The following is an 11597-nucleotide window of genomic DNA, read 5'->3' as shown; positions in this document are numbered from 1 at the left end:
ATGTCGGAAGTGAGGAAGTTCACGAAGCGGCTCAGCAAGCCGGGCACGGCGGCCGAGCTGCGGCAGAGCGTCTCGGAGGCGGTGCGCAGCTCCTTCGTCCTGGTGAGCGCGGGCAGCGCCCGGGAGGGGCCGCGCCCGGGTCCCGCTCGGCGATGGGCGGCAGCGGGAGGAGCCCGGCAGCGCCGGGAAGGGGCAGAGCTGGGCAGGGGATGCGCCGAGAGCGGGGGGAGGAAGAGGAAGAGGCTGGAGAGGGCCTGGAGAAAGGGCAGAGCTGGGTCGGGGCTTGGCAGAGCGGGGGATGCGCAGGGCGCGGTGGGGCACCATTTGGGAAGCGCTGGGCAAGGGATGAGGAGGGCGCGGCTGGGCAAGGCAGGGGATGGGGATCTCTTTTTGGGATCCCCTCCGTGTGTGCTGTGCCGTGCCATCCCGCCGGCCGCCGCACCTGCCGCCACCGCGCCCCTCTGGGCGCTCAGAGCCGGGAGGATCGCAGGGACGCGGCGCTGCGTCCTGCCGTGGGTGGTGGCAGCAGGAATTAACGGGAGCCCCTGAGCGCGGGGCACCGAGCAAACAGGTAGCGGAGTGCCAGGGTGCAGACAGTGCGAAACCAGCTCACGGATGGGGCAGGGCTGGAGGGCACGACCTGGCAAGGTGGGAGGCACAGGCGCTGGCGTCAGCCGGGAGCCCGGTAGATCCCGGGAATCGCGCTCAGGTGTCTGGGGTGAAAGTCGTGCGTGCTCGGATGCGTTTCATCCCGGCATGTGGGATGCTGCAGCAGGTTGTCTTTGTTGTGCTCACAGCTGTGCAAACCGTAGTGCTGTGCCTTGGGAGGATGCCGGGTCAGCTCACGGCTTCCCGGGGCTTTGTTGGATGTGTTTCACTGGTGCTCATTGAATTACTCTAGCGTGTAATCAACTTTGACCTTGACTTAGATGGAAGAAAGGTTAGGCAATGGGGTATGCAGAAAGTGCCGTACAAGTTCAGCAAATAATTCCTATTAGTTCTCTACTATTAGATTGAATGGCATGTGCTGTTAAATAAATCGAGAGGTTTGAACATTTCTTTTAAAAACAGAGTCTTCTTTTAAATTTACAGATTTCTAAGCCTGGAAAAAAAAAAAAAAGCCATGGTGATAATCTAGCTTGATTTCCTCCTGCTAGTTTTTGCTTACTGTGTGCAGTTGTTTGGGGATTCTTATGGGCTTCCATGTGATTTGCTTTCTCTCTTTCATCAACAATACACAAGGACAAAGGCTTTGTACAAGCTGATGGAACTTTTCATTAAAAATAAAATTGCATATATAGGACCAGAAGAGCTTTGGTATCCTACATGCAAATGGTTATGTGGCACCTGTGTCAGGCCCTTTCTCTCAGAAGGGGAAGGGATGGGTGGGACTGCAGATTAAGATAAATAAAACCTTGACAGGAACCCAGAGGAGCGTCAGAGTCTGTCAGGCAGCCACTCTTTTTCTGATCCTCTCTAGGGTTTCATTGTCCCTGCTGTCCCTGCCAACTTCTCTCTCTTTCTGGCAGGCCAATCCCCAGAGCTGCTGTGGCCTCGTGTGTTTGCAGCCAAGCACCAGAGGAGGGTGAGGGCAGGTGTTTCTGATCCCTAGGTCCTGGCAGAGTTCCCTGCTTTTGACAGTTCAGCAGCAACGGATGAATCCCAGCACTTCTGCATCAGTGGGAAGAGCCATAAGGCACTGCAGTGATCGAGGAGTGGGGAAGGAGGTGGCACGAGCTTATTGGGCTGTCTCAGATGGCATTTTGGCCTTCCTCAGTGATTAAGGATGAGGTTTGCTCCAGCAAAAAGCTGGCTCCCCTCTATCTTCTAATTCATCATCTTTGTGAGGAAGGGATGTCTGTGACTGGTGTGCTGGCTGTTGGGAGGGTACAGAGAGGATCCTGAGAAATGATGATGGGGAGTGGTGGAGCGAGGGCGAGACTGAGAAGTCGTAGTTTCTGATCCTGTTCCCAAGGCGAGTCTCAGTTCTGGTGCTGATGGTGCTGGGCAGCTGCAGAGCATTGTGTGAGCACCTCCCCAGCCCATCTGCCCTCTCCTTGCCACAGCCAGTGTGGGGCAGATGGATGGGCCCAGCATCAGGACTGATCCCAGCTGTGCCTCACCCTGGGGCAGTGCTGAGCTCAGGGGTGCCTCTGGGAAGCAGAGGGTGGCCAGTGGGTACACGGGGAGTAGGAGCTGGTGTTTGATAACTGGATGGAGCAGGCTGGCAGCAAGTGATGCCCTGTGTCCCAGGATGTCAGGGACTGGGACTTTCTGAAGCAGACTGGAGTTGCACTGGAGCCTTTGCCTGGCAGGATCCCATCCTCTTCCTGCATCCTGGATGAGAGCAGGTGATGTTGAGTCAATAAAAAGTATGTGAATAATTTAATATTCCCTCTGTCATCTTGTCAAGTGCCTTGGCTGTCTGCTTGCCTTGGGGCAATCGTAGCTGAAAGCACAGGTATCTCTGGTGGTGAGCATGAAGGGGATGAGCAGAGGTGGTGAGCAGAGCTCATGCTGCAGGTACCAGAGCACACCTTCATCCCCAGGAGAAGTGGGCACCATGGGGCTCTTTCAGTGTGTTGGTTGAGCTCAGCACTTCGGGCATTCAGGGCACGCCTCGAGACAAGGAACTGTCTGGAGTAAGAAGCTGTTTGTAGTCAGTGAATGAAATGCTCATAAATGAAAACATCTCAGTGAGGAAAGCTTTTAATGTCATGGAAGTGGTCAGCTTGTCCAGAGCCACAATTTGTGCGTTACAGGAGGTGTCTCTCTAGCCAGAAGCGCCGTGTCCAGCCGAGGGAGTGCGATGTCTGCTACAGTGCGGTTACAAAGCTGCTGTCTTGCAGGAGCAGTGAAGCCCATGCCATCTTATTTCTGTTCTTGGTTTTTGATTTATGCCTGTCTCGTGCAAGGAGAATATTTATGTTGTTGACTTTGGCAGGGCTTTGCTCCTTTGTGCTTGTGAAAGGGAAGCATTGGATATGGTGGCGGTTGGCAGTGAGGGGAGCTTGTCCCTTTCCAAGGTGTCCTGGAGTGCTTGTGTCCACACACTGCCCTTTGGACCAGCTGCTAGGATGCAGTCAGAGCTGCTCCTGCCAGGGTAAGCAGAGCTGGAACCTGGACTGCAGCAGTGGAAGCCAGCACAGGCTGTGGAGGGGAGCTCGGGGGCACTTTGGGCCCTGTGGGAAGCGCAGGGAAGGATGAAGTGCCTTCACTTGGGGCTCGTGTTCCCTCTTGCTCTGCTGCTGTTCCCAGCATCCCGGCCGTCATTCTGGCCTTGCATCTCGTTGGCTGTGTAGGGGAGGTCTTGGTGGGGAGGAACAGCTCAGCAGGAATCCCTTGAAAGCAGGCACAGCCCTGCAGAGCCGCCTTGGGAGTGCCGGGGTGCCGCGGACAGCCGCCTCTGTGGGAACCCTGCTTCTCTCTGTGCTCTTTTCTACAAGAGGCTGCAGGGCAGATTGTATCAATTTCAGCTTTGAATGGTCCCTGATGTGTGCTACTGATTACAACTGGGGATGAAGTTTTGGCAGGCTAATTGACAAATAACGTCACTGTTTAAATAAACAGACAAATTTAGTGGAAGTGTTTGTTGGCAGGTGGGATAAATGACACACTTGAATGATAAAAGGAAATTTTAAGATTAGGTTAAAGAAAGGAGCAGTCAAAACCCAAGTGTGATAACTTAAACCATTCTTAACTGAAAGATGACCTGCAGCTTAAACCTTGGGGTGCCAACAGTAAAATACTGTGTTAGAAGTGCAACTTCAGAGCCAAAGTGCTGATAATACCTGGGAGAGGCATCTGAGCTCGAGCTGAAAGAGAGCAGCCAGGGACCTTTGGCCGTGGATGGAGATGGGTGATTTTGGCTCTGATCTTCAGTGCAATCTCTCTCCTCCCCTCCTCTGATGTTGCTGAGTAATAGTGGGAAAGCTGAGCAGCAAGGCAGGAGAGCCCTGCTCGGAGACACTGGCTGGTGTGGGACCTGGGCAGCTGCAAAGGCCAGCAGGATGCTCAGGTGTGCTCAGGTGGGCAGTCCTTGTTCTGAGGGAAGTGCCTGTGCACCTCTCCTTCCCCCCATCTGCAGCCCATGGAGGGCAGTGGGGCATCGTGGAGTTGAGCAGTGTGAGCACACGTGCGTGAGCGAGATCCTGGGTCTTGTGACACTGCCAGGACAACAGCAAAGGCTCTTCCTTCTGCCTGAGGATCCAAATCAGCTGCACTTGTTTGGGTGGATGTGAGGCCAAAGCTGAGAGACCCCCTGTGCCTCCCCTGTCTCTTTGGGATGTGCTCAGCAGCACTGGGGCCCTGCAAGGAGAGGGGGCTGTGTCTCAACCCACGTGCAAGTTTTCCAGAAGTGTCGTTCTCTGTGTCGTGACAGGGAAATTAAAAGTGTGGGAGGCACGAGATCAGAGCAGCAAGCACTTGACAAAACACAGATGATGCATTTTCCCACAGTGCTGCCAAACCCAGTCATCTGGTGGCAATTTTAAGTCTCGCACAATTGCTCTGATTTTCTTTAGATCATTTCTATACCGTTTAACTGAAGATGCATTTATTTTGCCATGAAGATTTTAGAAAGGGTGCAGAGCCAGACTGTCTTATCTGAGAAGGAGCAGCTGCAAAAGATTAGCCCACACTGGGTCAGCCAGGCCAGGGGAGCATCTCTGGGTACCCCCGGGCACAGCTTGGTGGCACTCATAGATCTGGGCCACACATCTGCCAGCAATGTGGGAGAACCCCTGCTTACAAACAACTGCGTGGATCCTTGCCATCCCGAGGTATTCAGGGCAAGTGTCTGCTCTCAGTGTTACGTGGTGCTGGGGGATGTGCTCCCTGAAAGCTCCCTGTGAGAGTATGGGCAGCTTGCCAGGAGGAGATGGGTTTTGTTTGATCCTGGCTGGGCTGGGCTCCTATGGGTGGCTCCGTTTCAGTCAGACACAAAAAGGAAATATAAAGCTCCTTAATGCTGATACTAAGGACGTTTTGACTGGAGGCAAAAAGGCATTTTGTTCTTTCTGTCGGGTTTTTTTTTTCAGCTTAAACTATATTACTAGTGTCTTGATTTATGCTCGTGCAGAGGAAATCAGCTTTCTGCATAGAATCCCCTTTTAATAAGCTAAATTCACTTTGATCAATGTGAAGCCTGTTTATATGCAGCGTTTGTAGTGATCTTGGCACTCAAGAGAGACAGAATACATGCGTGTTCCCCCGGGGGTAGTCAACATGCTGTGTTTGCACAATTTACATAGAAAAACAGACATATATGAGGCATGGGAGGAAATTCTGCCCCTGCGTAAGTGGGCGGGAGTTTTGCTGTTGGTTTAACCAGGGCAGGACTTGCCTGCTGTGCCCGGGTGCCTCCAGGGCTGGCCACCTCAGCTGGCCCTGGAGACTCCCGTGGAAGTGTTTGTGGAGAGAATGTTGTTCTCAGCGGCTTATTCAAGATAACACTTAAAAGCATTTAAAAATGAATCACATGCTTTCCTGAATCAGGGCTCCTGTGCCGTGAGGGGCTGGATTTTGCCCAGGGCTGGTCAAGTGCTGTGGTCTGGGCAATGTGTGCCAGGGAAATGGCTGGGTTTGCCCCTGCCTGAGCACATGCCAGTTGTGGAGTGGATGAAAGGCATGGCTTGATGGAGAGGAGCAAGGCTCCAAGTACACTCTGCAGCTGTGTGGGGACAAATCTCTGGTATACCTCCTACTGATACCCAGTCCTTAAGAGATGGAGCAATCCCTGGCTCTTCTATGAGTGCCTGTATGCTGAGGCATGACTGTTACAGGATGAGCTGCAGTCAGTGTGTCCAGTTCTCAAGGTTTTTGGGGGCAATGACAAGCTTTTGATGGGTGCAAAATCTTATCCTTCCCAAGGCATCATTTAAATGTTTGCATCCTCCTGCCTGTTATAGGAAAGCTCTGGGAAGGGAACGAAGCACCCAGCCCTTACATGTGTTTATCTCTCACCACGTTTTGCTAGCTGGGTTTTAGCACTCGCTGGGCAAGGCTGAGTCATGAATGTCAATGTCATGAAAATGCAGGTGTCCCTGCACTGACAGCATCTGCCCCAGCCCACCACTGCCAGTGCAGCGAAACGCCTGGAACAGATGGTTGGTGGTGGTGGTGCCTGCAGCCACTGCCAGCACTGCGGCTGGGATTTGTGCTCTCAGAATCCAGTGAGGGGATGGCTCCTGGGCTTTGTTTCATCCTGTTCTGGTATCTGGAGATATTTGCAGGTATCTCCCCCAGCACCAGGAGCATTTGAACCAGGACTACTTTCTGTAGTGTGTAGTGTAGCATAATTTTCTATATGCTGCTGGGTGGCTCTTTCATCATTTCACTTAGCCTCCTGCATGCTGATTTCTTATATCTAATGGTGCAAAATTGCACAAAGCTTTTGACATTTCTGTGGCCGGAGAATGCAAGTCACGGTCACACACAGCAGCTGAGCAGCAGCCAGACATGGGGAACACGTGTGCTTCAGCATCCCTGGTTAATTGGCCTCCTCACTCCTGCTTTGTGCAAGGAAGAAAAGAGTAGTTTCTTATACCTTTGTGGCCATTGCTGTCACCTTAAAAATGCTGGAATATGTTTCCCTGTCACCAGCTCTTCCATCTCTTTCATTCCCTTAAAAGTATAAATCAAAGCTCTCCCTTGATGGCTCCTCTTTCCTTCAACACAGCCCTGACTTATCTTTACAGTTTTTCTCTGCCTCCTGCTGCTTCTCTAATGGGGTCAGGGCTGCTTGTTCCTGACCCCTTTCTCACCCCTCTCTCTCGCTGAAAAGCAGTTTCTTCTCTCCCCTATTAATATCTCCTGTCACAGGACTGTTCCTGGGGAGTGGTTGCATCTGGAAGAAGACTCTGTGCTGGTGCACAGCATTCCCCACTCCCTCATCCTGCCCCTGGCTCCATGCTGGGTGCCATCCCCACTGCAGCCTGGCCTCTGTCCCCTGAGCAAGGACACTGCAAGGGAGAAACCAGGAAAATGACATGTCCCCTGAGCAGTAGGAGGAGCTGGTGGTGTCAGAGTGCCGTGCATTGCTCTGGAGAGCCAGCACAGCCATAATGTAGCTGTGTTTTGGCAGTGCTCAGGAGCCTGGGATGTGGGCTGGGCTGCAGCGCCTGTGTGTGGAGCAGGGCACGTGTCCCGGAGGTCTGGAGGAAGCCAGGGCACAGAAGGGCAGCTGGCTCCTGGTCTGCCAGGGCTCTGCCAGCCTGCCAAGCTCAGGCTCTCCATGTGGCCCCTGGGGACATGGGGTGAGCTGGAGCAGGGACTCAAGGGAGCCTTTGTGCCAGCCAGAAAGGGATGGGGGGACACAGGGACACGAGAGGCTTGGCAGGAGCTGCATTTGTGACAGGGCCAGGTAGAAAGGTCGTGGTCAGGGGAGGGAAAGGGAGTCTTCATCTCTTGGAGGGAGATGATGGTGCTGGCCAGGGTGGGCTGAATGCCCACAAAGCTGGTGTTGAGGCAGACAAACCCAGCTTCCAGCAGAGAACTGCTTTCCATGGCACTTTCGAGTTTCAGGAGAGTTGCACTGGACTCAGAGAGGCTTTCCTTTCCCTCTGTGCCTGGGGAGCCCTAAACTCTCCCTTGTCCTGTTCCGTGATGTTGCAATTGTATGGATGTTTTTATTTGGGGAAGCTTTGAGGTGCTTCTGTTGACAGCAGCATTTTGTCTGTGGGTGGGTTGAAGCCTTGAAGAGTCCATCCCTTGCAGAGCCCATCCACAGCCTCCCCTGTGTCTGCTGGGGGGAACAGACTTAAACTTTACAGCCCCTTTGCACCTGTATCCAACGCCTGCAGCCTGAAAATGGAGCACAGATGAGGCTGAGACAACTTCCTGAGCTGCTGAAACCACCCCTGACACGGCTGGGGCTTGGCTGCACTGCCGGGGTGTTCGCTGTGCTGCTGAGGCAGCCCAAAACTTCCTGCCCTGTTCTTCCCCTGTGCTGCTCCCCTTTGGGCCTGGACAAGTCTCTTGCCCTGCTCGTGGCTCTGTCCCTGCCCCAGTGGGGTGGGAGTGTTCCCCTGTTCCTGGGCAGCAGCTGCGCTCCTGGCTCAGCCCTGCGTGCGAGCGGCTGCCCAAGTGAAAAACAAGAGTTTGAGACAGGAAAGGGAGGGGTTCTGCTTATGTGCCATTAATTGCTTTAAGATGTTCTGGAGCTGGCTATTCTGGATTTGGATGCTAAATATAAAACTGATACTACATAAATAAATGATGAAATACAAGTGACATCTGAAAAGCACTTTGGGATGTTCAGTTAAGAACCTAAATAAATAACATGTATTATTGTCGTTGTAATTACTATTTTCCTTTTTTAGCATGCCTGTGTTACAGAATGCTTTGAGAAGTCATGTCTGGCAGAAATTCAGCTGTCCCACAGAAACCTGTACCCTTTTGCCAATTTCTATTAGCTCTGTTATTTTTGAAGGAGAAAATCAAAGCTGTGACGTGTGTGCACGTCCCTCGTGCTCTGCAGCAGATGCTCAGCTGGATGCAGGTGCCCTTTGGCTGACGTAGAGCTACCCTGCTCCCTCCCTCTGCTCCTCGAGGAGAAGGGCTGGATTTGAGCCACGATGTGCCTGTGCAGGCAGGGACTCGGGGGACTTCAGGGGCTGGGGACTGGAGACTCCATGGCAGAGTGTCCTGAGCCGTCACTGTCACACAGCAGCACTTGGTGATCCTGAGGAAGGTCAGGCACAGGGACAAGGGCACTGAAATCAATCTCACATGCTTGTCCCAATGGATGGATCACCTCAAGTGTGTGCTCATGCCAGACATGGGTCACACCCCCAGCTACCACTTGCCAGTGCTCTTCCTGCTACTCTGCACTTGTTCAAGGCATCGTTTTCAGAGGTGACGTGTGGAGGTGAAGTGCAGGTGGGCTGGAGTGGCAGCACTGCCTTCTAGGCTGGGCCACTCAACACTTGGGCTGTGAACTCTCACTGCTTCATTGCAACGCAGCTGTTTTCTGAGGCCTGTTTGCTTAAGTGATTATGCAAGAATCTCAAGCTTTCAGGAAAAAAACAGTGTTCCTGCCCCTCGTGGCCGCAGAACTCTGCTTCAGAATAGGATCTGCTAAAGGCTGTGAACTGTGGAGTCCACTTCTGAGTAAGTGGAAGGAAAAATGAAGAGTCGTATGCTGATTATTCTGGCTTCCTGTATTTCTAACCCAACTTGAAGACACTTCAAGCCCTGAATTAATTTTATTTGACAGGCCTAATAATGACAAGTAAATGTTTGCATGTCTGCGGTGACATCAGTTTTTTGACTGTTTCTTCAAGCCTTTTCCAAGCTGGTGTCTCACACCAATACTGTGTCGCTCTCAGGGACAGCAGTGTGACTGTAGGCACTTGCTTTTTCACTGGGAAGTGGGCATTACATTGCAAAAGGAGACTTCCACCTTACAAAATACCCAGAACCCAGGTCCTGGTGCCACCCAGGGCCACTGGTGCAGGAGGGGAGGGGTGTGGGTCGGTGAAATGCTTTTGCACAGAACTTGGGTGGGGTGGAGGGAAGCACAGGAGAGGGGGCTGGCTTTTGATTCGAGCTTTGGGATGGAAAGAGTGAGTCATTTCCACTGCTGATGTTTTCTTGCAGGGTGCCAGGACTGTGCACTCATCCTCCCCTTCCCCACGACATGGCTTTTCATTTCTCTGAGAGCTGCTGGGAGGTGCAGCCATGTCCGTGCAGGGCAGGGGAGGAGTGGGGCACGGCAGCCTGGTGCTGCTGGCTCTGCGTGTAGAGCTGGAGCACGGCACGCTCTGGCACAGAGTGGAGATGGGAGTGTGTGGACTGTGAGCCAGGCCCCTGTCTAGTGGGAGCCTTAGCAATGGTGTGTTGCTCTCCAGGAGGTTGCTGTCCTGCTGCCCGTGCAGGGCTGTGCAGAGCCTTGCTCTGAGCTGTGCTAGCACCTGATCACTCCCTGCCAGGCCCCTTCTCCTCAGCAATTCCTTCTTCCCTTCCTGACTGCCCATGGGGCTCCTCTCCTGTCTGCAGCGCACACCTCCTCTGCCAGCCCCTCTTGGCCTCCCTGACCCCATCTCCTGCCTCTCACAGCTACACAGCCCAACCTTTGCACAATTCTTGCTCCCCATGATGTGGCCCCTGCACAGATCCATCCCCCATTCTACCCTCCCTGCACCACCTTGGGCCAGCTCCTGAGGCCCTTCCCTCTCCATGCTTCCCCTACTCCTCCTCCTGGTGAGGTTTTCCTCCCTGGCCTTTTCACAAGATGCTCTATGTGTTTGCATGCCCACCTTACAGCCTATCCCTCTCACCTGTCCCAGGTGTAGCCGTGGTGTCTCAGTATTTTAGTGTCTTCAGCAGAGCCAGGATTCCTGTCTGGACATTTTTCTTGTGTTTTTAAACTTTCTTCTTTCTGGCCAGTATAAAAATAGTTTTGGCCTGCTCATACCCAGCCTTATGGACTGTTTTTCACCCTTGAGGTTTTACCATTGTGCATCTGCCACATCCAGCTGAGTGCTGGGTTTGGAGCAGGCTTGGGGACACAGGCTGCCCATCACCTCCTGAGAGCTGCCTCATTGCCTCCCTGCTGATTTCTTCCCAAAATGTGGCTTTGCTGAGAAGCCCACAAACCTCTTGGCATCAGCAGGGCTGCACTGTGTTGTGGCTGCTGCCATATGTGCTGACTCACACTGTCTCCCTGCTTGCCCTTCCTCCCTTGATCTCTGTTCCCACCTCTTCCCTTCTCCTGGAGTTTTGAATGCAAAGTCGCTGGGGCACAGGCTTTATTCTGGCTTTGCAGAGGTTTATGGCAGTTCTATAAACACTGGATGGCCAAGCCCAGAGTTTATGGGTTTTCATTATTCTTTCTTATGCCCAGCAGTCTGCAATGATGACTTCTCTGTGAATCTGAGCTTTTGTAAATTGAGCTCTGTAGCCTCTCTGCAAGCTTGACTGAGAGTGTAAATGGGATCAGATGGCAGTGGGGGTGGAAATGTGAGGAGTTACAAATGTGATACTAAAAGAAAAAAGCTCTTAAAGGCCACACAATTTGAGTTTTCCCTGACCTGATCTTAGAATCCCTAGCTGTAGAAAACCTTTTCTGTGAATAGAAATTGCTCATTTCCATATGCCCATATGGTTTACCAAGTGAGTTTGCTCAGTTCCCAGGCATCATTTGAATTCTCTCATGTACAGTCAGGTTTCTTCAGCAAAATAAAAAAATGGGGGCTTCTCTCTGCTGTTTTTGAGGTATCCTCACATTTCCAGATTGTGCATTGTAGTGGGGAGTGGTCTCTCTGCCCTGGAGTGTTGCCAGTCTCAGAAGTGATGTGATTTTAGCTCTAACGAGCGTGTCCCAGGGGTAGTTGTACCACCTCCATTTTGCCATCTTTTAGCTTTTAATTCTCCAAATTGACTTTTCCTCTCATTTTCTATGTATTTCACCTACTTGGCCCTTTGGTATTTAGTTTAAAATTTGGGCTTTTGCCTGGCTTTCCACATAAGTGCACTACAGGGTTGCAAAAGATGAGGCAGCAAATAGATAGGCTGTAAAATGGTCGCTGAATTTTGGGGAGCAGTTGTACAATCTGAGGTAATACAGTTATATACATACATGTGATCTGTCCTCT

General features: G+C 52.3%; 1 protein-coding gene across 2 annotated transcripts in view; it reads left to right on the top strand.

Moving 5' to 3' along the window:
- The window catches only part of DOCK11 (dedicator of cytokinesis 11), a 78064-nt gene continuing 66467 nt past the window's right edge, over positions 1-11597 (top strand). For both annotated transcript variants that reach the window (XM_053989959.1, XM_053989958.1), the window contains exon 1: positions 1-102. In XM_053989959.1, coding sequence (XP_053845934.1) covers positions 1-102 — 102 coding nt within the window. The remainder of the gene's footprint in view (positions 103-11597) is intronic.

This window comes from Vidua macroura, chromosome 14, assembly GCF_024509145.1.
Source record: "Vidua macroura isolate BioBank_ID:100142 chromosome 14, ASM2450914v1, whole genome shotgun sequence".
NCBI classification, from domain to species: Eukaryota; Metazoa; Chordata; class Aves; order Passeriformes; family Viduidae; genus Vidua; species Vidua macroura.
The sequence above is the reverse complement of the archived record's forward strand: the minus strand, read 5'-3'. Positions and strand labels throughout refer to the sequence as shown.